This window comes from Cibotium barometz, chromosome 28 (genome assembly GCF_041138505.1).
Source record: "Cibotium barometz isolate CiBa-2024 chromosome 28, ASM4113850v1, whole genome shotgun sequence".
In the NCBI taxonomy this organism is placed as follows: domain Eukaryota; kingdom Viridiplantae; phylum Streptophyta; class Polypodiopsida; order Cyatheales; family Cibotiaceae; genus Cibotium; species Cibotium barometz.
The window spans coordinates 6,853,165-6,879,900 of record NC_141073.1 but is presented as its reverse complement, the minus strand read 5'-3'; the positions used below and the strand labels follow the sequence as shown (position 1 = coordinate 6,879,900).

Below are 26,736 nucleotides of genomic sequence, written 5' to 3'. Positions count from 1 at the left end.
TTTTTCAACAAGTTTTTCATAGGCTAAATGCTTGTCAAGAAAAAGTGGTGTGTGTGAAAGGGGAAGAGACAACTATGCCTCAAATATATGCGTACTTTGAAATGGATGGAAGTTAATATGATATTATTTAGTTTTGCTATATATATATATATATATATATATAGAGAGAGAGAGAGAGAGAGAGAGAGAGAGAGAAGAAGAAGAAGAAGAAGAAGAAGAAGAAGAAGAACACAAGACGTGTTGAATAACAACTCCATGAGCTAACCAATCTACCACACATTGGGTGATAGAAAGGTTAGCCCATTTTGTTTATTTACCCACACACCCGTTTGAAAAAGCTCTTTTAACGTCGTAGGAACAATCCCAAGTGTGTCCTAGAGAGAGAGAGAGAGAGAGAGAGAGAGAGAACTGAGCGAGATTAAAGCGGTCTTGTTTGAAATTGTTCACCAGAAAATTTCATTTTACAATGTAGTCTCTTCCTTTGCTTTAGTTCTTATAGAACTGGTTGGCCTCAAAAATCTATGGCTTGAAACCTTGTGATGAAATGCTAGATGTAGATCACCCCACATCCTTGTGGCCAATGGTAAATCCTCATGGACATACTTGCAAAAAAAACATTGGAAAATCCGTTTGCATGCTTACCTTCCAGAAGATGATGGTAAACCCATCCATTGCTACTGAGCATGTGGTCTGAAAAATGTTGCAACAAGTACTTGAGCGCACCACAACATCTACTCCTAGATCTAGTTGCACCACAAAACCATTACCTAAGAGGAGAAAAGCCCTCCCAAAGATCTACAAGAGGAAGATTCAATGAACTCTCTGACTTTTACCTAGTGAGGTACTTGCTCCTGATGGGATTCTTATAATTTGCAAAATAAGTATCAAATTTGACCCTAGCTCTTCAAAAACCCTAATACACTTGTACAGGTTTCCAAAAGCTCTTCAAAAACCCTAATACACTTGAACAGGTTTCCAAAAGATGTGTCAACCTATAGACTAAAGATGGGTGTCTTGATCTACATAGATGACCATGGGGGGCTGTTTGAGGTTTGTAGACGGTGATCAACATCTTGATGCTACTGTAGGTGAGATTGAGATGTGTCAACCTACAGACTAAAGATGGGCGTCTTGATCTACATTGATGACCATGGGGGGCTGTTTGAGGTCTGTAGATGGTGATCAACATCTTGATGCTACTGTAGGTGAGATTGAGTATTCTACTATATGGCTAAATGATAATGTATGCCTATCTGATGCCTTGAGTGTATCTGACATCGAGTCAATCATAGATGAGGCCCATTCATATACAAAGTTCCTAAGAGCTAGTCTAGAGTCCAGACAATCATAGACGAGGACCATGCAGTGCTATTGAAGAGGTGACTGTTGCACCTTTGGTTTCATGACAGAGCTTGAGATGAGTATCAAGCTTGGATAAAATATTAAATGTCATGCATATCATGCCATGCAAATATGGATGAAAATCCGCACATTGTGTAGGCTGCTGAAGCTCTGGTGCCAGCATATATGAGCAACCTACAGGCATGTCCTTATGGGCATGATGACCTGCTATAGGGGTGGACATGGAGAGGTTAAGTTGAGGTATTATTGGGTTTGCAGCAGATAGAGTAAGCAGCGAGATTTGCGTAGCTGAATGCCTGACATATCAGCTGCTGGTTCTTATAGAGCCATGCATGGTAGCCTGGTCATGATGATGGATGGTCTTGGTTCCAGCAGGTAGTCCTGGGGCAGGTTGAGAGAGCTTATAACCTATAGAGTGTAGTCAGTTGGCTGGGAGCATAGGGGCAGTCATGAGAGAGGTTACCCTCGTTAATGAGGATGGTGATCATAGGTTACCTTGTAACCTCAAGGGTTGGTGGATGTTGATGATGCTGTTGGTACCTTGGAGCATGCATTAAATTGGAGATGAGTACAGCAGGGTCAAGGTTGTAAGGGAGGTGTCTGAAGCAAGACAGCTTCTATGAGAAGCTTGGGGACTCATCTGCATCTTGAGAGAGATCAGGATTTGTCAACATGAGCATCAAGCCATAAGCTCTAGTGTGGCAAGATGCAAGGAGCTCTGTTGCTAATGACTTATAAGGTAAGGTTTAATCACTAAGTAGGAGTGGGTACATTAGGATCAGGGCACAATGTGTATTGAGGGCACATTAGGATAGGGTACAATGTGTGGTGCATCGTGCAAGCTCGCTCTCACTGCATTCTATGCTTCATTGCTAATCCTAAATCTAACCCTAAACCCAACAATGGAATCACACCACACAAGGTTTAGCCTGCCCTTGCTGAACATGATGCTACCACGTGAAGCTTCTTGCATCCACCGAAATTTGGGGCTCTTGCAAAAATCAGCTTATGCAGCATAAAAAATTTGCAGCAAATTGGAGCTTATGCAGCATAATTTTTTTTGGGCTTTTCGTCTACAGCCATTAATTTCACTAATTTCGGGTAAAATTGTAATTTTTTTTGCTTTTCAATCAATTTCTTGCAGGTGGTAGTGGGCTGGTGCAAATTCAACTCTAATAGAGAGCTTTGATATCATCACTTGCAACAATGAATTTTTAGTAGGATAGCTTGCATTTTGTGCATGTTATTTTAGCATGGTATTTTACTACAAATGGCTCAGAATGATGTAATCAGGATATTAAGATAGTAGTGTAGCATTGAGAACTTATCGTGAATATTAAGCATCCTATAGTTGTCACATAAATGTGTGTTCTTATCTTTCTTATGGACAAATAAGAAAGATAACAACTTATTGTGAATATTACATAAATGTGTGTTCTTATCTTTCTTATGGACAAATAATATGGGCGTGAAAAATGGTGAGGATGATGACCACATAAATCCACCCTGGAGTAACTATCTTCCAACTTGCCCTCCAATGCCTTAGATACGTGATAGGGAAACTTACTTGAAGGTTTTGCCACTAAGATCAACTTAATTTGATGATCGTCAGGTTTTTCCACTAAGATCAACTTAATTTGATGATCGTCAGGTTTTTCCACTAAGATCAACTTCAATTTGATGATCCTCACACGACGATGAATGAGTGCGAGATTTGGTGGGAGTTTAGATGGGGTTCTATGGAGTATAAAAGTGTTTTGTCTAAGAAGGATATGGCATGGTCGAAGAAGAAAAGTGTCGCCGAGGTTGGTTGTTGCGTGGCGTTGATGTGGGCTAAGATGATATAGAAGGTGGGGGTTGAGATAGGTTCTGATAAAAAAGATATTGAATTTAAGCAAGTAAAGAGCTAGGGTACAATTAATGAGGGTAAGGGTATCCATGCGCATTGACTTCTGGTTGTCAAGGTGTCAAGGTAGATGATGGCCCATGAGAGAAGCATGCCCAACTTCTTTTGGTTGTGCCCTTTAAAAGGGGTATCATTTGAGGTAATGGTTTCTAGCTTCTTTGGATTTTGGTGTGTGCCTAGGTGATGAAGGATTTTTTTTGGTTAGAGGAGTGAGCTACCCCTTTGGTCATGACTCATTTATACTCCTCATGGAAATTGGCAAGGGCTTTGATTGCCTCTTTAGTTTGCTGTGAGGGTATCCTCACACTCTTTGCCAACTTTTTAGCCATATTACTAATTGGCCCTCTTTCTTGAAGCATGGCAATGAAACAAGTGAAGCATTGAAGAGATTTTGTGGCTTGGAGTGAAATTACAGAATGTTCGATTAACCTTAGACCTACAAACCGTTGCTCTAAAGGGTTTGCTTTCTAACAATGATTGTGGACATAGTTCAATGCACACTCAACTTTCTTTCCATTGGGCCTAGAGATGAGAAACGAGTGGAATTCGAGGAATGCTCCTATCTCTGCAAATTATGATAGCCTCAGGAAGATCATCAATAATAATTAATGTGTCTAGTCGCTTGGGAATGGCACAAACTCATGAAACCACTGGATCAGGGTGTCTACTAGTGTGGGAATTGCTTTATGTGAAGGGGGTAATATTTACATACATGCTTTTATAGTGATTTTGATTGGGCTGATTGTAATGATACTAGGGTGTCCAATAGTGGGAATTTCTTTCTTTTGGGAAATTCATGCAAATCTTGGGCATCATCTAACAAGGATCACTTCAAGTTGTGAAGCTGAGTATATGGCATCATTTAAAGCTACAATAGAGTGTGTATGGCTTAGGAGACTTTTGACAGATCTTTGCCTGGGACATAAATTAGCCACACCGATTCTCACTGTTGAAGTGTTGTGGGAGTACATTGAACTCCACTTTTTCATATTCGTACTAAGCACATTGAGGTGCCTTACCATTATGTGAGAGAGAGGCTACATGGAAGAGAGATAAACCTTGCTTATGTATCTACACATGACTTATGTATCTACACATGACAACATTATAGGTTTGTTCACTAAAGCTTTGCCTAGAGAGATAAGCCTTGCTTATGTATCTATACATGACAATATTATAGGTTTCTTCACTAAAGCTCTGCCTAGAGAGATAAGCCTTGTTTATGTATTTACATATGACAACATTGCAGGTTTGTTCACTAGAGCTTTCGCAAAGCTTTGGGCTTACTAACCTTTGGATATTGATTTTTGATTACTTTATACATGTTCACATCATCACCACAGAGGGGGACTTTGTAAGTTTATAGTAGTGACGTGTAAATCTCCACACAGGGCACTTTAACTTTGTATTTTTTTCCTTGTGTGGTGTGTAAGTGACACCACACTATAAAGGTCACATCTTGTACTTAATCTCATTATCACATTATTGTGTGCACATCATGCAAGCTAACTCTCATTGTCTTTGCTAATTGTGCAATCTATGCTTCATTGCTAAAACTAAATCTAACCCTAAACCCAACAAGTACAATGAGAGTAGAGGCTTCTGGCCTCTTGAATTTTGGTGGGTTGAGAAGATTGAAGGTGAGATGTAAAGTTTTGCAATGTGGTAGATTAGAAACCAAACATGATAAGATTTTGATGTTTCTTACATTGTTTCTAACACACATTTCAAAGAGAATATTGTCCTATTATGTTTTTTTAGACAAGAAGAAAAAAAAATAAACTTTTCTCCCCAAATTGACAAGATTCAAATTTGTTTTACCAATTTGATAAGATGAAATAGAACTTAAACTTTGTCTACCAAATTCTTGAGTACAGTAGTAGGGAGAGGTGTCAAAAAAAAATACACATTGCATGTAAGCTAGGAGTTTCAAGAGAGCACCACACATAGAGAGTAACTGAGAAGCATCATAAAGAGGCAAAGAGATCTCCCAACTTGAAAATATCCTGTAAAAGTGTTGAGTGTACAAAGATTTTGACTTATGTCCAACATAGCACCGCATATAGAGAGTAATGAAAATCACCATAAAGAGGGAAAGACATCTCCTAGAGTTGAAAATCACCATAAAGACATCTCCTAGAGTTGAAAATAGCCTATAAAAGTGTAGTGAGTGTACAAAGATTTTGACTTATGTAAAAGTGAGTGTACAAAGATTTTGACTTATGTATAAAGATTTTGACTTATGTAAAAGTGTATTAAGTGTACAAAGATTTTGACTTATGTCTACTGCATAAAGCTTACTTATTCTATATTCTAGCCTATAACTTCTTATTCTCCTAGCTTTCAAATAAATATGGCATAAGAACATCCTTGGACATACCCTAGTTCCATTACAAGTGCTTAATAATATAATTATTTGTTTCATCAAAACTTTTAGTTAAAATGATGCCATTGGGTTCTGATCTTTAGGCTTTGGGTACCCAACTTTGGTCGATGTAGACCATCAATCCATCTTAATTCACCATCGTTAACCTTGTTATTTGTGTTTTTCACCTTTGGTCAATGTAGATGCTCCTTGAATCCTTAGTAGCGTTGGCATCCACTTTCCTTGTGGTGACCTTTTACTCCTTTGACTCATGTTGACTTGGTCAATGGATTGATTAGGTTAACAGATATATAAGACATGTGAAAACTAAGAGGGAACTTACAAGGAAGAACATATAAAATGTGGAAAGGACCCTAGCTTTTTTAGCATAGGTTATTCTTTTTTAAGTGATCTATCCCATTGATTTTTTTTCAACAAAGTATTCCTTTGAAGTCTTACTTTGGGCTACTTTGGAATCCTTTTATTTGGATTCCTTTGAAGTCTTACTTTGGGCTACTTTGGGATCCTTTTATTTGGAGGATCGTAGTGCCCATGGTTTGTGTGTCTAAAGACAGCTAGTGTAGGCTATTTTTAGGCCATAATTTGACACATTTAGGGAATAGGGTCTGTGAGCTCCTTAAAAAAAAATCTCTTAGATCTTGCAAAATTCTATAGGGTCTTTGAACACTTATAAAATTTCTTCTAGCTCTTGCAAAATTCTTCATCTGACTTCTCCATTATCCTTCAATATCATACACTCTCCTAGAATAGTTCATGCTCCATTCAAGCATTAACAAAAAAGAATATGTGTGTAAATTAAATTGCATGCATTATAATAGTGAGGATACTCTCCATCTCTTTATTATATAATCTTGATCATTATAATAATTGCATGCATTATAATAGTGAGGATACTCTCCATCTCTTTATTATATAATCTTGATCATTATAATAATTGCATGCATTATAATAGTGAGGATACTCTCCATCTCTTTATTATATAATCTTGATCATACTTTGTGTGTATAAAAATATCTCCAATGTGAGTGAGAAGTTAGTAAACACCACATATGTTGTTGTGTTATCTCACATACAATGAGAGGTTTACTCACATTTAGCTCAACGTAGCAAATATAGCTAGTAGCCGGCCTAGTTATAGTCTTTCCATGTTATTAGTGTAGCTTTTGTAGAAGCTAGTAAACACCACATATATTGTTGTGTTATCTCACATACAATGAGAGATTTACTCACATTTAGCTCAATGTAGCAAATATAGCTATAGCCGAACTAGTTATAGTCTTTCCATGTTATTAGTGTAGCTTTTGTAGAAGCTAGTAAACACCACATATATTGTTGTGTTATCTCATATATAATGAGATCTTTACTCACATTTAGCTCAATGTAGCAAATATAGCTAGTAGCCCGCTAGTTATAGACTTTTCATGTTATTAGTGCAGCTTTTGTAGAAAGAAGGCTTGGTGATGTTCAAACTTTTAGCAAAGAGAAAATGAAACAAATACCAAATCTATCAAATGTTTTTGGTAAGATTTTTCATTGAAGGGTTTTATACTTGTGAGGGGACTATTAGATTCTCCTTACATGGGTTAAATCCCATCCTTTAATTTCATAATGACACTTCAAAAATCCCCTTACTTAGGCTAGGCTCCATCACTTACATGGATTAAATCCCATATAGACACTCTAAAGATCCCCTTACTGAGCCTGATTAAATCCTTTAACTTTATAATGGTTCTTTTTATGTTCAATGTTTATCCTTGCCTTTTCTAAATTCACATGTACACTACACATGCAATGCTTCCCCCACCTCTCTCTCTCTCTCTCTCTCTCTCTCTCTCTCTCTCTCTCTCTCTCAAACACACACACACACACACACACACACACACATTCACAAACATGCATGCACACACATGTATGCACACACGCATGTACACATGCATGCACATACACACTCATGCATGCACATACACACTCCTGTACACATGCACAGTAGTATACCTTTTACACATGTTATCTTTATTCCACCCCCACCCCCACCCCCTCGAACTCTTTTCAATTTTAGTTCATGAACTTTAGAATATTAACATCTTTATGAAAAGTCAATTGGTACCAAAGATTTACTAATAATTTCTTTATCGTGATATGTATTAATTTCTCAACAAAGAAAAGTCCCTTGAAAAAATAAATATACAAAACATATATATCTATGTTTAAGTTTTTCCTTATTTCTTTGTAGAACATTCACATCTCTATTTAAAATTTAATGAATCAACTTCATAGCTACTTCATTATTGCTTATATCAAACGATTAATTATGTGTAAAAATGATAATCACTTTCAATAATAAAACATCCCCTTTCTGAGTATGAAGACAAGCTGTAAATGGGACTGTTGGGCTAGCATGCAGTTGTTTTTTTAATCCTCGAAGAGCTTGAGTAGGCAGTTTTTCAGTTCCGAGTATGAGTTATCTGGCTCCCTTGTAGGAGTTTTTGTAAGGAGTTTCCTTTAGTTTACTTCAAGGGTTAAAATTCTTGCATCATAAACTTGATACAACTGTATTTAGTTTTTGTGAAATGGTGCAAGGAAAGTAAAAATGCCATAATTCATCTTAAAAAATATCAATTGTTCAATGTAAACAATAGAAGAAAGAGAGAAAGCTTGGATAGTTTTGAAGTTTAAAAAAAGAGTTGGAAATAAATAAATAGTATTAAACCTAAAGTTATGAAGGTTTGTTTATCTTTTCTTCATGGTGTTATGATTGATATAAGCTAGGCTAATACTTTATTTATATTAATATATCCATTTGAAAACTCAATAAACCATATTATATCCATTTAAAAATTTAAAAAGTCCAAACAAGGACCTTTAATGGTTGTTTAAAATTCAATAGAATGTTGTGTTATATGTAGGTTGTTGTGTTATATAGAGTGTTGTGTTATATAGACTATTCTCTTGTGCATTTTGTCGCCATTTTACATTCTCATGTCAAAACTTATTTAGCACACGGAAATACAAGGTATAGTTGAAGTTCTAAATACTCTATTGGTTATCTCAAGCTATTAGAATCATAGGAATATTAATAATGAGTAGATATTTACTCTTGTTTAAAAATCATCTTGTACTTAAATAAGTAAAGCAAAGAAGTTAAATGGTGACATACTAAAGTCTTAACCACCACCAAGCACTAAATATTGTGTTCTACAAATATAATAGATAAGGATACTAAATCTAATTAACAACCATATCCATAAGGTAAAGTAGAGAAGTTAAATGGTGACATACTAAAGTCTTAACCACCACCAAGCACAAAAATATTGTGTTCTACAAATATAATAGAGAAGGATAATAAATCTAATTAATAACCATATCCATAAGGTGATTGTGGTGGCATCATGGACCATGGCACCATGGCTGGTGCATGCAGCATAGGAGCCATTTGAGGTGGGAACATGTTTGTTTTTTCTTGTGATGGTCCCTTTACATTGGTATTTAGCCTTTTCCTTGGTATATTATTGTCTTCTTCCTCCTCCTCCTCATCTTCTCCATCTTCATCATCTTCTCCCTGACACATTCGAAGTGGCAACAAACAACAGTGGCCAATGCATCTCCCTAGTGGACCAAGAATACCCATCCTATAGAGAAGTACAAATGACATTACCACTGCACCCACCAAAACAAAGAATATCATTAACTTAAAAAATAATAGTAGCATAATAGTGGCAAACATATCTCCCTAGTGAACTAAGAGCACCCATCCTATAGAGAAGCAAAAATGACACTACCATTGCACCCAAAAGAAAGATATCATTAATTTAAAAACACATCTCCCTAGTGGACCAAGAACACCCATCTTATAGAGAAGTACAAATGACATTACCATTTCACCCAAAATAAATATATAATTGATGTAATAATGTTTAACTAAGGATTTTAACTGGTTTAATAAATTTTTATCATGCATATAGTCAAATTCCCTAGTGAATATCTTAAACAAATATGAGTAAGGTTATGTTCTAGTAAGTTCTACATCATTTAAAATTATGTGAGATTAAAGTTTATAAAAGTTATAACCAAAAAAACTAGCAAGAAGCTAGAAATCAAATTTGCTTGGATATCACTTACCTCCCACTACTACAAGCAAGAAACCAAATAAACCTATCATACTAGAGAAGCAAAAGTTTGCCAAAATACATAAGATGTCAAATTCACCTTTGCAACTGCATTCAAAAGAAAATGGATGGTTTAATTAACAAAAAGCATGAATCTTCAAAAATAAGAATATTATTGATTTTAATGAATTATAATAATTTGACTTCTAAATCTTAGATGTTGAAAGCAGTGTAATAAATATTATTGAATTTAAATCATTATAATCTGGCTTCCACAAAGGTTTGTGTCATATAGATTTATACACACAAGACATTCTCTTTTCTCTAAAATACAATAAAGATCCTTCCATTATATTTGTACAATAAGGAGCCCAAAATATCAAACTTAAATCAATATAAAGTGACAAACCTAGCCAAAACCAAGGAACCAAGTCAAAATGTAATATGTTTATTACAACTTAGTAGTTTGGTTACTCAATCAAGCAATAAATTTGTGAACTACTTTCAACCCAAACTTACAAATATTTTTAAAGTATACTCTTATGAAGGTAACTTTAGCTCCCTTGAAGTTATTTTCCTTTAATAAACCTCTAATAACTTAATCAAGTTATTTTTATATAACTTTATTGTGTGGTTTCTCCATGTTGATTGTCTCTAAGACTAAAAGGTTAAATCTAGAATAAAATGGTAGTTTTTTTAAATAGTTTTTCGAGTGTTAGAAATTTTATACAAATATGCTTAAATTTATGTCTATGTTTCCCTCTATACTAATTACATCAATGTTTTCCTTTAAACTACATCTATGTTTGATGTATTAAAATATTAAAAATGTCAACTCAAACATATACTACAATGATGGTATCATAATAACTATTCCATTACTAAAATATCACTGAAAATAGTGTATTACACATACATGCATGCATACATATATACATATATAAATATATGTATATATATTACACACACACACACACACACACACACACACACATATATATATATATATTGCATATATATATATATATACATACATACATACATACATACATATATGTATGTATGTATGTATGTATATGTATGTATATATGTATGCATATATATATTTATGTATATACATACATACATACATACATGCATACACACACATATATATGTGTGTGCATGTGTTGTGTGTGTATACATACATACATACATACATACATATATTTGTGTGTATGTGCGTGCACACATACATACATACCTAATCCAAACACATGTACACATGTATATATATATATGTGTGTGTGTGTGTGTGTGTGTGTGTGTATGTATGTATGTATGTATGAATGTATGTATGAATATATGAATGTATGTATATGTGTGTGTGTGCATACATGCATGCATGTACACACGCATGTATATATGTATGCATACACACACATATATAAACATGTATGCATGTATACATACACACACATACATACACGCACATATATGTACATATATATTTATGTATATTTGTGTGTGTGTGTGTGTGTGTGTGTGTGTGTAACCCCCAGTGTAATGGTTTGGTTGAGAGCTTCAATGGAGTGTTGTAGAGATTGTTATTCAAGCTTGTGGAAGACCATCTCAGTGATTAGGATATGTACCTTGATAGAGCAATTTGGGCATTTAGGGTATCTAAAAAGAACACTACTGGTGGGTACACTCCTTATCACTTGGTGTATGGAGAGGACTGTGTGTTGCTAGTTAATATGATGTTGCCATCACTAGACTTTTTGTTACAACATGGTATGACTCAGGAGGATCAGGAGAGAAAGAGATTAATTAGTTTGTATTCTTTGCTGTTAGACAAGGAGGAAGCAATTAAGTGGTATGAAAAGAATAGTCAAAGGAGGATTGAAACTTTCAATGAAAAGCTGGGAAGCAAAGAATTGAAGAAAGGTATGTTGGTCCTCAGATATAATAATGCTTTAGATACTATCTTTCAGACAAAGTTTAGAATCAGGTAGGAGGGGCCTTTTATCATTCATGAAGTTTTCTCCAATGGGTCCTATTAGTTGCAGGACTTAGGTGGTCAGTTGCATGTCAGCAGGGTGAATGGCCTGAGACTGCGGCCATATCACATCAGGGTCATGTGAAGTCAGAGAGAATAATGTGAAACACTTTAAAGTGTTTCACTATAGGGTCGGGGAAATATGTGAGAGGTGCCCAAGGCTCAAAACAAATATGGAGTGTGGAAAAAATAATAAACAAATGATGATGTGTAATGAATCTTTGGTGGCAGGGGCAGCAAGGTAGTGGGGAGAATAAAAGCAGGTGTTGGAAAACTAGAATAGAATGTGTGTGGGGAGAATAAAAGCAGGTGTTGGAAAACTAGAATAGAATGTGTGTGGAGAAAGAAGGGAGCCGACGCAAATGTTCAAGAAGACAACAAGGCGGCGGTGATGAGGCAAAAAAGGGGGGAAATCGAGACATTTTATGGGGGAAGAGATAGAAGTGGAGGAGAGAAGCCAGAGTGAACCAAGTGTGAGAAGTATCTATTGTGGAGAAAATATGTGCAGATAAGTGGGTCTTTTAACTTTGAAGGTTGTTGATGTAGTGTTCAAGATAATTGGGATGAAATTGAGCAAATCAGAGCAGAGAAGATGCCTATAACCAGAGAATCATCCAGGAGATGCATCCTCGATGATTTCTATGCGGTAACTATGTTAGATGCTTGATTTAGTTTAGTTCATCTTCAATTGTGATTACTGTCAACCAGTTGGGAGCTGTTTAGTGTTTGTGTGGGACGAATCTGAAGTTTGTGGTTGTAAATTCTTTGGTGTTCAAGTTTGTGAGAGATGCTGAAGATTGGGAGAGTGATAGTTGGAGTCTATCAGTGGAGAATTTCCAAGTGTGATGTGTTGTTTTGACATGTTTAATCCATTGTCTTAGGGGTGTTGAGATAGTTTCTCTTTGTTTTGTGTACAAAATAGTGAGTTTGAAGCTTATACCTATGGCATGGTCTATGTGTGTTCGTGATTTGGAGTTAGTTTGAGTTGATCTATTTGTTTTAGTTGATGTAGAACACCTGTGAAGAAGTGTCTGACAATCTGGGGATATGAGCTATCCTTTAATAGAAAAAGTCATCTTTTGTTGAGAGAATGCTGTCAGAATAGGGTCAGAAGGGTGATAGAGCTACATGCAGCTATATGTGGCTAGAGAGTCAGCTAATGAAGTTAAAAGTTAGTACTGGTCATTTTATATACAAAGGAAGGTATTCTGAGTCAAGTTTGACAGAAGTTAGATTGGGTTGTTGGCAAACTGGTCACTCTGGAGAAGTTGTGGTTTGATAGTGATTAGCTGGATGTCCAGAGGGTCATATTTTGGTTTGGTTTGAGTTTTTAGTGGGTTTAGACGTCTTAGAGAACTCAGAGCTGAGAGTGTATGCTCTTGTTGAGTCAGCCATTAGCAATCAACAATCAGACACCAGATCAATCTCAATAGTAGACGGTTGTTAACAAACAAAGTGACTTTGGAGTCATATCTTCATAAAACTAGGGCAGCCCAAGGGTTAGGAGGAAGCCGCAGACATAAAAGAGAGTTACTAATCCAGGTAGGGATTGTGAGTCAGTTGGTTGATTAGTTGGATGTCCAGAGGGTCATATTTTGGTTTGGTTTGAGTGTTTAGTGGGTTTAGACGTCTTAGAGAACTCAGAGCTGAGAGTGTATGCGCTTGTTGAGTCAGCCATTAGCAATCAACAATCAGACACCAGATCAGTCTCAATAGTAGATGGTTGTTAACAACAAAGTGACTTTGGAGTCATATCTTCATAAAACTAGGGCAGCCCAAGGGTTAGGAGGAAGCGACAGACATAAAAGAGAGTTCCTAATCTAGGTAGGGATTCTGAGTCAGTCGGTTGGTTCTTCCTTCGAGAGTAGAATTAGTTATAGTTATCTCCAGCTAGATCAGTGTCAGCTGGAGACTAGCAGAACATAAGGGGATCTCTAGTATGGCTCTGGGGATGATAGATTGAAGCTAGCTGATCGAGGAGGACAATAAGAGATCCACGAGGACAAATATTGGGGTTGAATTTTGCGTCAAGTATTCGAATCAGTTTATTGGCATCCAAGTCAGAATAGAGTCAATAGGGTGTCAACAGAAGGGAGCTGATAGGTTTTAAATTACTGGGTTCAAGTGTTTGTAGCTAGCCTGCCACCCATTGGAGGATACTATGGAGGATAGGTGGATGTGATTCTGTCTCCAGACACCTGTTCAAAACTTATATTTGAATTTGTTCATTTTTGAGTCAATCATCTAAAGCAGTATTTCTATCAGCAAGGGATAAGAAGGGAGTTAGCCAAGAGTTCAGTAAGGCTTTGGGATAGTAACCATAAGGTTTGTTGAAGCGGGAGGATCACAGAGGATCCATAAAGACTCATTTTTGGACTGGAAACCTAAAGAAGGATTTTGGAGGCGGTTTTAGTCATTTCTACATTAGTTGAAGTGAATTTTGGTCAGCTGAGGGATGCAAATGAGTGCTATGGAGTTTTGAAGTAAGTCTTTGAGGTGTTCTAATGTTGATGGATAGTTTTTGGTCTGGGATCATCTAGTGTCTATTTTTGGGTATTAAATCTGTCTCTGGGGCAGTCAGGAGAGATTTAGGTTAGTTAATCGTCAACTGAAGTCAGTTGATGATTAACTGAAGTCAGTTGAGACTTTTGGGTAAAAGGTCTAAAGTTCTGGAGGCTAGGTCTGATGATGGAGGACAGTTGGAGGTAGTGGTCAGGTCAGACAGAAAGGTGTAGAGGAGCCTATTTGTGTTAGCCAGAGGTCAAGGGATAGGACTTGGGCTGATTGCTGTTATTTGAGCTGGGTTCCTAGTGTCCCTAAGTTCTGATCCTTAAGCATACTCTTCTTGTGTGTCTGCCATCACCTAGTCACCACACAACGTGTATGCATGTGTGTGTGTGTGTGTGTGTGTGTGCACGTATGTATATTATATATATCACACATACACATGTACACATACATGCGCACATGCATTACCACAATATATATTCTATATATCACTATATGTAGCACACATACACATGTACACATGTACACATGCACACATGCATTAACACACTATATATATCACACATGTACACATGCATTAGCACATAATGCATGCAAGCACACATGTGTGCAAAATGCACACATGTGTACATATGTGTACTTGTTTGCACATGCACACATGCACACAATGCATACAAGCACATATCCATTAACACACAATGTATGTAAGTACACATAAATACATGCCTATTCCTAGACATGTACAAACCCACATAACTATGCATGTATGCACATAAATCTCATCTTGTGAATTTCTTTTGCATGTATAGAAATAGCTAAAAAAGTTTATTTCATAGTAATTACTAACCCACATAACTATGCATGTATGCATATAAATCTCATCTTGTGAATTTTTTTGCATGTATAGAAATAGGTAAAAAAGTTTATTTCATAGTACTTACTTGCATTTCTTGCTTCCAAACATATTTCCTATACTAAAACCACCAAATATCCATCCAATAATGCTTGATATACCATTGATGAAGTTTCCAAAAAGGCCTCCAATGGTTGGGCCAAATATTGCAGTTATTATGCTTGTAGCAATGCCTGCTATTGCTCCAGAGAGGTTTGAAACAATACTCTTTGTGAAGCCAAGGACCCCACCAAATGCATCTCCAAGGAAGCCCAAAACCCCTCCTCCATTATGTAGGGTATTTAGCTTCACAAAAGCACCTGTAGATTGCAACTACAGGAATGCACATTTTAGTTAAATGGGAGCTAGAAGTAAAGGATGTGATAACATAAACATTGGTATATTTAAGAAATATGGTGAACATGTGTTTTTGATACAAATGTTGAAACCATTAAATTATGAATTTATCTATACAAAAAAATTTAGCCACTATTTTTCTGCTCTGAAGAGTGAAAAGTTTAAATTTTGCTGTAATCATTTGACATTTTGTGGTCTAATGGAAGAGTATAAAAAGTTTAAAATTTGATGTATTTATTTGATATTTTGTGGTCTAATGGAAGACTAATATGTGGAAGAGTACAAAAAGTTATTTTGCATGAAAGGCATCCAATGAAATCAATTATAATAGACCAAGACCAAAATACCAATATTAATTTCTAAAAATTATGCTTTAGACAATTTAAATACGCTTTCTCATGGTGGTTAAAGCAAGATTCTCTCTCTATCTTTGCCCCCCCTCCTCATCATCATGTATATCCTCCTCCTCCTCCTCCTTCTTCTTCTTCTTCTTCTTCTTCTCTCTCTCTCTCTCTCTCTCTCTCTCTCTCTCTCTCTCTCTCTCTCTCTCTCTGTGCTAGTTCGCTAGTCCATCTTCCTAAGGTGTTTTTCTTGCTGCCTAATCCCACTTTTCCTAAGCATTGTTCCAATGCTCCAGGAGGATCCTAGTAGGAGGGTAGGCATGTAGCTCCGAAGCCCTTGTTTCATCATCCAATCAAGCTTAACCTAACCCTACTTTATGTTCCCCACATCTCTACCCTATAGCAGCAATAAGAGGGGCCAATCCTTTTGACTTATCTCCAACCCTCTGGCTTTTTTCACCATTAGTTAAGCCAACTCCAAGATAGTTGTAGTGCCACTCCACTTAAGCTCTAATGCCACTGGATAATATCATGAGTTGTTGACAAGTAGATTCAACTTCATCCACACAATAAAGAGGAATAAAATATGCCTCTGCATTAATATGCATTTGTTTCAAGCATATCGAGGGTCTCCCAGTGCTACCCCCATGAAGATCCCCGATAAATCAATAAAATTTGAAATTAATTTACTTGCTTAAACAATTATTAAATAGTAAAGCAAATGTAAAGGCACAAAGATATGGGGATGATAAGGAGTTTATCCCAAGCAAAAGAATACCAAAGCTAGACTAGCGTTTAAAGAAGGCAAAACAATAGTCTATTTGTGAGGATAAATCCCTCAGTAAGGATTTTTCAAGTCTATACTAAAACCTAAGCAAAAACCCAAACCAAATAGTATTTTAGTGAAGGTGATTGTACTTGATCTGCTTGGCATTGCAAATCTACTAGTGCATGTTTTTTTTTTAAATATTTACTTTTTAGATCACAGATTAAGACCAAGACTAGCTTTGTCTTGGTATTACTTATTTGATCATAGATTAAGCCCAAGACTAGCTTTGTCTTTGTATTATGCATTTGATCTCATAGGTCATTTAGGTCTTTCATGATCTCTCTCTCTCTCTCTCTCTCTCTCTCTCTCTCTCTCTCTCTCTCTCGTGTTTGAGTCTCACTCCCATCGGATAGATCATATTTAGTTTCTTGGGATTGTTCCTACGACGTTAAAAGAGCTTCTTCAAACGGGTGTGTGGGTAAATAAACAAAATGGGCTAACCTTTCTATCACCCAATGTGTGGTAGATTGGTTAGCTCATGGAGTTGTTATTCAACACGTCTTGTGTTCGAATCTCACTCCAGTCGGATAGATCATATTTGGTCTCTTGGGATTGTTCCTACGACGTTAAAAGAGCTTCTTCTTCTTCTTCTTCTCTCTCCCTCCTTTACTTTTTTGTTCCTTCTTCTTCATTTATTTTATTCCTCCTCCTCCTCCTCCCCCTCCCCCCCTTCTCTCTCTCTCTCTCTCTCTCTCTCTCTCTCTCTCTCTCCATATATCACATTTTCTTATTATTGATCATGATTCTTAAACATCTTCTCACCCCTCCCTTTTCCTAATTATTTACCTACTACAACTCTTTAAGAAAGGGATTTTAGGATGCGCATGCACATGCACATGGGGGATGGGCCTAGGCACATGGGGCTAAGGGACATTTACACATGGTGTTAGGATATGTGGGCCTTGGGACTATAAAAAGCACCAGCCCTAGGACCTTTATGACCTTGTTTGATTTTTTTCATTTTGAGAGGATTAGCAGGTGAGATTAATGCTTAATCATTTTGAGTTTGTACTAACCACCATTTAAAAAAAACCTTAATCTACATAGTTTCTAGATAATCTTCTTGATTAGTGTTTCCTGAATTTCTTCATATCTTGATTTTCTTGAAATCTTTTAAGATTAGAGGTTCTTTCACTAAATCTACTAGTTCTTCTCTATCCTTGCTTAGATCCTTAGGATTATGTGCATTTTAGGGAAGATATTAAGGTTCTATAACAGGTTTTGATGGAAATTTCATTAAGAAAGTGGTGTAGATTTTAGATCAATTGTTGCAAAAATTGTTCAAAGATTGCTGTGTAGATCTTGGTACAGTTTTCCATCAAGAAAGTGTGGAGATTGAAGATTACAGTTCTATTGAAGATTTTATGCAGATTTGAGTGTAGTTAATAGTTCTGTTAGTAGATTTAAGTAGATCTATGTGAAGATTGTTCTATTGAGGATTTTATGGAGATTACTGTGCAGTTGGTAGTTCAATTACGGATTTAGACAAAGTTGATTGTATAGAGCAAAGTTTCAAGATTCTTGGTGCAAAATTTTTATAGTTTGCAAAGATTATTGTGTAGAACCAAATCTTGGTAGTGACCGATTCTTGATTAAATCTTTATAAACCTTGATTATTTTTTTGCGAGAATCTGGTTACTTTAAGAAAAACTATTACAAACTCCAAGAAAACAGTGGATATTGTTGAAAATTTATGCAAGAAAGTAAGATTATTGAATCTTGATGAGATAATAGTGTAAGATTATGCCAATAGTCTTTATAAACCTTGATTATTTTTTTGCGAGAATCTGGTTACTTTAAGAAAAACTATTACGAACTCCAAGAAAATAGTGGATATTGTTGAAAATTTATGCAAGAAAGTAAGATTATTGAATCTCGATGAGACAATAGTGCAAGATTATGCCAATAGTTTGTCGATTAAGTGCCATTAAGATAGCTTCTTGATCAAGAAAATGACTAACAGTAAGATTATTGAATCTCGATGAGATAATAGTGCAAGATTATGCCAATAGTTTAAGTGCCATTAAGATAGTTTCTTGATCAAGAGAATGACTAACAGTAAGGATTAGTACTAATCTTATGATTGATGATTATTCTTGGTGAAACTTGATAAATCAAAGTAGTTTAGACAACTTATTGATCTCAAGAAAGTCATTAACAATAGTTTATTAGTGATCTTATGATTAGTGAGATTGATCTTGACAAAAAGACAACATTCTTGGATTTGGAAAATTTCTTAAAGACTTTGGAGGCTTGCAGACTTTGGTAAAACTCACATCATCATAGCAACACCATTTAAGCTCAATTTTTTAAGAAAAGCTTCATAGTAGGAGTAGAGGCAAGATAGAGGAGAGTTTGAAGAGTATTAACATTTATAGATCAATAGAATCCTTGACTACAAAGGCCATGAGGGAAAGAAGAACAATGTACCAAAGCCAAAAGAAAATGATGCATTACCGCCGTGGCTCGGCCATAAAGAAAAACTTACAAAATCATTAGAGTGCAAAAATAGATAAGTACTCCATCATTCCAGCAAGTCAATCACATAAGACAAAAACACGATCTCCTAGGCTAAAGAGGCTTAGCTCAGTAAAGGAGGATGACTAAGCACATCAAGTGGCTCTTTAGGTGCATTCTGCAATTCGAGATAACTACTTGGGGTTAACTGGTGCTCCTTGGAGGTGTTCTAAGACACTCAAAGTCTGGGGAGCTCATTCCAATTTTTGTACAAGGCCATTGGCAAGCCAATAGGTTTGGACTTTGGACAACTTAGACCTCGTGCAAGCTCTACAAGTGAACAACCGAATATATCAAAATGAGCAACCAATGCAAGTAGTACAAAGCACAGCACCATCAAAGTTTAGCACAATATGCTTTATCACTTTTTAGAGGCTTAGGTCATAGTGTAAGGTCCTGCAGATCTCACTATAGCATAGTGATGTTTGAGGCTCAGCAGCAAGAGGCTTGGGACTGTCTTGTTGCTTGATACAGTGAGCATCTTGAGAGTTGCTGATCTTAGTTCACTGGAGGGTAGCAAACAATAGCAGGCAAGCATCGTAAAGTAGAAAAAAAAGCCTCATCAAGCTTAGCTCTCAGTAGTGCAAAGATCACCTAGCTTTCATAGGGTTCTTATGTGAGCTTACAGCATGGTGGCGCCAGTGGCACTAGTGTGGAGAGAGAAGAGCATCAGAGTTCCTTGCATCACAATGCTCTTTGCTGAGCTTTCAGCACTATGGCACTAGTGGCCCCCCAACGTGAGGTGAAGAAGACAAAATTTGTTTGAGCTAAAAAAACAAAGAAGGGTGCTCATTTGCATCATTAAGCCTTTAGGTCCTTTTTGTTTCTTTTGCCCTTTTTCACGCTCATTATCTACACTTCACACTTTCAAACCCCATTAACCCATTTGTCCACACTCTCCACTCTTCCCTTTTTTCTATCCATCAACCCTCTTTGTCCACACCACATTGCCCCCATTAATCCATTTATCTGCACTCTCCACTCTTCCCTTTTTGTCTAGCCCATCTGTTGAAATATACAAGTGAATAGGGTGTGTGCAGGAACAAGCCCTTGGTTAGAGGCTGTAAAAGAGGATGTGCAAATGTGAACGAACCTATGAAAAGGTGAGAAGAATCTACTAGGAGAGAATAAAGGGTAGCATGAGAAGATTTAGGAAGTGTGGAGATATTCTGGGAAGTGTGGAGATATTTTGGGAAAAGTGAAGAGGTGGAGAGAATCAGGGAAAAAAATCAGTGGGATTAGATGCTTGGATGTAAACTCTATACATTGAGGCATTTCCCTAATGAGAATTTGCTGGTTTTTGAGTATCCATGCCTACATTAATTTATTTATTAATTATCCACTAATTATGTCTTAATTATTTGCTAATCACTTTGTTAATGATGTTGATTCTAGTGTTTGATCCACCATAGCTCATCACAATGCCCTAATTTCAGCATGGTATCAGAGCCATGCCTAGAATCCATCATTTTGTGAGCTCATTATCTTGCTAATTATTTTGCTAATTAGGATTAGTAGAAAATTATAATTTTTCCTCTTTTTTCAACTCACCTCTGTACCCCCAGCCAGTGGAGGATCTCCCTCTCCTTGCACACATAAAATTAGGCCAAACCCTTCTAGCACATGATAGCTATCTCATAGCTCTTCAAGCGTATCTAATCAAAAATGCAAACCGCCAGCGAACGAGGGAGAAATCGCAGATTTACTAGGCATCATTTTTCTGAGCTGATTTGGTTATTTCTACTTCCACAAATCAAATGTCTCTAATTCCTCCTAGCCCAAGGTGTTTTCAAGCATGCTCTACAAGCTGGTGAAGACAGAATTCAGTTTCATCAAGTCTACAATGAGATCCAAGTTCTTCATCAAATCTGCAGGTGACTTTGGTAAAACAGAGATTAAGCTTTCAATATTTGGTCAAATCTTGTGTTTATTGGCTTAATCCTCTACTAGACTCATTGCTATTGATGGTTTTGAAAGCATTTGAGCTCATTTGAAGTCTAAGGCACCAGATCTGGACTCCCCGCATACTCTGTTTTCTACACACAAAACATTGGATTAATTTGCTAATCAGTGATTAATCAGTGCTAATCACTATATTTTGGTGCAATTGAGGGTTCAAATTAACCATTAGGTATCTGATACAGATCCCTATAACTTCAGATTTCAATTCGGAGTTGGTTTGATACTCCAACCATTCCGTACAAATTGGTTACCCTTGATTTAATGTAATTTCTGGGAAAATTATGCTGATAAATTTGTGATAATCATCATTTTACATTTAACCCTTGGTTAATGCCTATAAATCTCACTCAAAATCAAGATTATTCACAGCCAGAGTTGCATTTGGGAATGTGCATGAGAATGAATGCTATACACATTATGTATTGGGCACATTGCATCAGTGTAAAAATGGGATCAGACACTGCCCTTGTCCAAAATAAGGTAAGAGGTAAGACCTCCCGCATAAATTTGGGTTTGCATTGCATAATGACACAAGATGAACATTGAAAGCCCAAAGAAACTGTCAGCAAAACATTGAAACATGTTGCTCACATGGAGCAAGAAGATCTGACGGACAAGCTCATGGCCCCAGCCATGAAAGAAGAAGAATATCTCTTTCCAAGAAGAGGATCCACACGGAGAAGAAGATCTAAAGGAAGAATTGAAGGAAGACATGGACACAAGAAGAGAAGCTGCCACAAGAAGAGAAGCTGCCCAAGAAGACTGAAAGCAGAGAAAGACATGGACGCGTGGAGAGAAGCTGCCACGACAAGAAGACTGAAGAAAAGAGAAGATGTGAGGCTCCAAAGAGTGAGGAGCCATGTAAAAATCTCTGAGAGAGAGAGAGAGAGAAAGAGAGACCCCACAACCCAATGTAACCTACCCCAACAAAGTAAAACCACCTCTGAGCCACCGACGATGATGTAGGCCACATGGTAGATAGATGTATGTGTGAGCACTTTAGTCACGGTCGCGGGCACTTATAGTAGCCTTGGACACATAGAGAGAGAGAGAGTGTCAAGGACTATGGAGTTTAGGGACTTGAGGCACTGGTCGCGGGCTATCAAGTAAGAGAGAAACTTGGTACAGGGTCCAGGTGTGCTAAGATAACTTGAGGGGAGGTGTAGGCACTAGTTGCGCAGACTATCAAGTAAGGGGAGGCAAACTTGGTATAGGGTCTAGGTGTACTAGGAGTATTCACTTGAGGGGAGGTGTTGAAATATACAAGTGAATAGGGTGTGTGCGGGAACAAGCCCTTGGTTAGAGGCTGTAAAAGAGGATGTGTAAATGTGAAAGAACCTGTGAAGAGGTGAGAAGATTCTACTGGGAGAGAATAAAGGGTAGCATGAGAAGATTTAGGAAGTGTGGAGATATTCTGGGAAGTGTGGAGATATTCTGGGAAAAGTGAAGAGGTGGAGAGAATCAGGGAAAAAAATCAGTGGGATTAGATGCTTGGATGTAAACTCTATAAATTGAGGCAGTGCCCTAATGAGAATTTGCTGGTTTTTGAGTATCCATGCCTACATTAATCTATTTATTAATTACCCACTAATTATGTCTTAATTATTTGCTAATCACTTTGTTAATGATGTTGATTCTAGTGTTTGATCCACCATAGCTCATCACAATGCCCTAATTTCAACACCATCAACCCATTTGTCCACGCTCTCCACTCTTCCCTTTTTGTCTAGCCATCAATCCTCTTTGTCCACACCACATTGCCTAGCCATAAATTTGTGGTTATTTCATATACCTACACTTTGGTTTGAGTCTATTCACATGCCTACATTGACTTAGTGGTGATTTGGGGATTGTTTTGCATATTTGGGCCTTGTTCCAGGAGAGTGCATTGTTTGTGAGTTATTGGGGCTTGTTCATGCGCACTTGTACGCTGTTAGCCCTTCTTTACATGCCTTGTATCTTACGAGGTTGTCACACACATTGGTTGCTAGCTACTTTTCACACACTTTGTGATTAGTTTAGTGTGTTCACATGATTTGAGTGTGTTGGGTGTGTTTATGTGTAGTCATGATTTACTACTACTATCCTTCATTGGACTGACACACTATACACCGTCATCGTCATCAACATCACTATATTACCATCTTAGATCTCCCGATGTTAGGAGTGTGGCTCACGCATTGACTTCATGGATCTACGATCGATATTTTGAGTTGCCATTTTGTGTCATGGTTCATATATCTTTCGTCGATTTCACACATACTTTTGGTACTTCAAGGTTTAGACCTCTATACCCTCATTTGTAGACTTCATGCTATGACAAGGTAGCATACTCATGCCATGGTTGGATGGTTGGATGTTCGAGCTTGTACGTTTTTTGCCTAGTCATTTGAGGTGTCATATTTGGCTTACCCTTCCTTCATATTGTTACCAAACGTAGGCTCTCCTGCCCTTTATATAGGCTCCACCAAGGGCTGATCCTTAACCTTGTACATCATATATTTTAATAATTATGTCACATTACAATTGTGAGGATGGGCTCCCATATATACCATTTGACCCAAGTGGTTGGAGGGCCATTCTTTTGGAGTTTGGATGGTTTAGATTTCCCTTTGATCCACACAGTTGCATGATTAGCTTCATCATCGATGGGGGCCTGTTATCCTTTCCATTTGACCCTGGGAGTCATATGACTCTTTGGTTTCACATTCGACCCGAAGGATGTATTGTGAGCGTCATTATCGGCATTGCACTACATTCCTTTCCATTTGATCCAGGAGAGGTCATATGCCCTTGATGATGACATTGACATTTAGCTTTGGATATGATTTTTGGCTTTTGTATACAGCCTTTTGTATGTGTCTATTTAGCATGAGCACCCTTCAATTTCGAGGATAAAAGAATTTCAGGAGGAGATGGTTTGTAACAAAGGGATTTTAGGATGCACATGCACATGGGAGATGGGTCTAGGCACATGGGGCTTAGGGGAATTTACACATCGTGTTAGGGCATGTGGGCCTTGGGACTGTAAAAGGCACTAGCCCTAGGACCTTTATGACCTTTTTTGATACCCTTTATGATCTTATCACTATTATGTCATTTCTTGGAGCTCATGCTTCTATGGCTGATTCATGGTAGTCTTTCGGTGTTTTGGTGGCTACTCTCTATGATGAGGAGTACATGTGTGTATTCCATGCTAATGAGTGCAATCCTAGATTCTCTTTATTGAATTGGTATCAAAGCCACGATCCCCTTCTTGAAAACTCAAAGTAATATAGCATTAATTTTTTTCCTTTTGTAAGTAATATCGCATGAAAAACTCAAAGAACATTTTTTTTGTTGTTGTCAATCTTTTGTCAATAACTAATCTTGAATTTTGGCTATAACACTCTCTCCTATTATCCTTTGTTTCTTTATATAAACTTAAACCTATCTTTCACTTGTCCCTTAGTTTTCTATACATACGTATGTCTCTCTCTCTTCCTCTCTCTCTTACCCTTTTCTTTTCTCTTAATCACTCGAAATATTGCAAGATCTATAATATGACCCAATAAAAGTCAAACCTATTGGTATTGATGAAAATAATAAAAAGAATCAAATCATTAAAGTGTTGGGGTTATCTTTTCATACCAACTTTACTTTTCTGAAATTGAGAATGATGTTGGTGCTTCTTCAACTGTGTTGAGAAGAACATGCTTGATATAGGGAGATATTAAGTATAATTGTACAAAGTATTTTGAACATAACCAAGAAAAGAATGCCTAAGATAGGGAGATATCGAGCATAATTGGGCCAAGGTCTAAGATAGAGAGATATTAAGCATTTTTAGGCAAAGAATGCTATTAATATAAAAGAAAGTAGAGAAAGAATGATAATACTAAAAAAAAATCATGGAGGGGATTAGGGATGATCGAATTGGGAAGCAATCATGAGAAAATAAGCAACATATTTTCATGGGGTGACTTGGATTTTTAAAATATACTAGATGAGTACAAGTTAAAAGTTACAAATTTTTTTAGAGACCTTTAGAATAGAAGCAATGAGAGAGATAGATAACTAGATCTCAGCCCCACTAGGATTTCTAAAAGATTCCCAAGATATTTAGGACACCTACCAAACTGTTATAAAAGGACGCATGGAATGATTTCAATTAGATAAAACTTGAGGAAAAAATCCATACAAATGACGAGGTTATAAGAGTAATCTATTAAGATAACAAAGAGGATTATATGATAAGCTAAGATAACAAAAGGATTATATGATAAGTTGAAGGATAAATTAGTCAAATTAATGAGATTGCATGGAGATAAAGGAGCTTAAATTGCCCTAGTCTACATCCTAGCTTTTGATACACTAGATCAATAAAAGCCTAGAATCATTATCTTAAACTCTAGAGGTTCCTTTAGGATTAGATACTCAAAAAATCTCTAAACCTATGAATCTCCTCTCCAGATTCTCCAAGATGGGGGTTCAAAGTCCCACCTTTGTGTATGCTCCATATGTATCGCTACCTATTCATATCCATGGTGAAGGTTATCCTCCATTTTTTAAAATATTTATATTTAGCTTTTCCATTGGTCCTTTTAATTATGGTAGTTCTATAAGAGGTATATTTTCAGTGCTGGCATGTATGATTTGTAAAGGGTCTCATGTGGTACTTTTAGCTAATACTAAAGAACACCATGTAATGAATTGCATAATCAGCAAAACAACATACATAAACTATGAATGGTTCACAATGAAGATGAATCAAAATAATGCGTATATATTTAATACTCTAGATTTAGATCTTGTCATGCAATTTTTCTATAAAAACCAACATTACTATTTTTTACTACTTTAAAGTTTCATTGTGTAAAAAGTTTTTACTTCAGAGCCTAAATTACTAGTCCATGTAAAAGTACATTATTAATAATAGAACTAATAAAATTTCATCGTGTAAGAAGTTTTTACTTCAGTAGCACAAATTACTAGTCCATATAGCAGTATATTAATAACAATAGAATCAATAAAAGAGCTAGCTAGAGAATGCTCTATACATGATCTTAGGACAGTAAGAGAAGGTGAAATACTCAAATTTTAATTTATTTAATAGCTATATGATACATTATTCTGTGAGTTATTTAAAAGAGTTAAATAAGATATTAATAAAGTTTATAAATATACCTTTGACACATTAATAAACTTTGTTGCAGTAACCGATATAAATGCATCGATTGCATCTGCTACCTCACCTTCAGAATCCCTCAGTCGAACTATAAAGCACAAAAAATATTTTTAATGGTTACCTCATCACATCACAAATATAACTTTCCATGTGTTAATTGTTAATGTATGTAAGATACATGCTACAATTATATGTACACATGGTATACATGCACATGAACATGTGCACAACCCATGCATGGATGCATGCTTATAAATGTGCATAGTAAATTCATGCTTACACACATGCACGTGCACTTGCTTATGCTTGTACACACACTTATGTATATAGGAACACATTCATAGGAACATGTACACATACATGTG

General features: G+C 36.5%; 1 protein-coding gene across 1 annotated transcript in view; it reads right to left on the bottom strand.

The window, feature by feature from the left end:
• Positions 1 to 8,828: 8,828 nt before the first annotated feature.
• Positions 8,829 to 26,736, bottom strand: part of LOC147622430 (protein HAPLESS 2-like) — a 208,359-nt gene continuing 190,451 nt past the window's right edge. Inside the window, exons 14-17 of the mRNA XM_086821904.1 lie at positions 26,371 to 26,459; positions 15,248 to 15,531; positions 9,774 to 9,868; positions 8,829 to 9,311 (exon numbers count right to left, since the gene is read on the bottom strand). Coding sequence (XP_086678030.1) covers positions 9,007 to 9,311; positions 9,774 to 9,868; positions 15,248 to 15,531; positions 26,371 to 26,459 — 773 coding nt within the window. The 3' untranslated portion in view covers positions 8,829 to 9,006. The remainder of the gene's footprint in view (positions 9,312 to 9,773; positions 9,869 to 15,247; positions 15,532 to 26,370; positions 26,460 to 26,736) is intronic.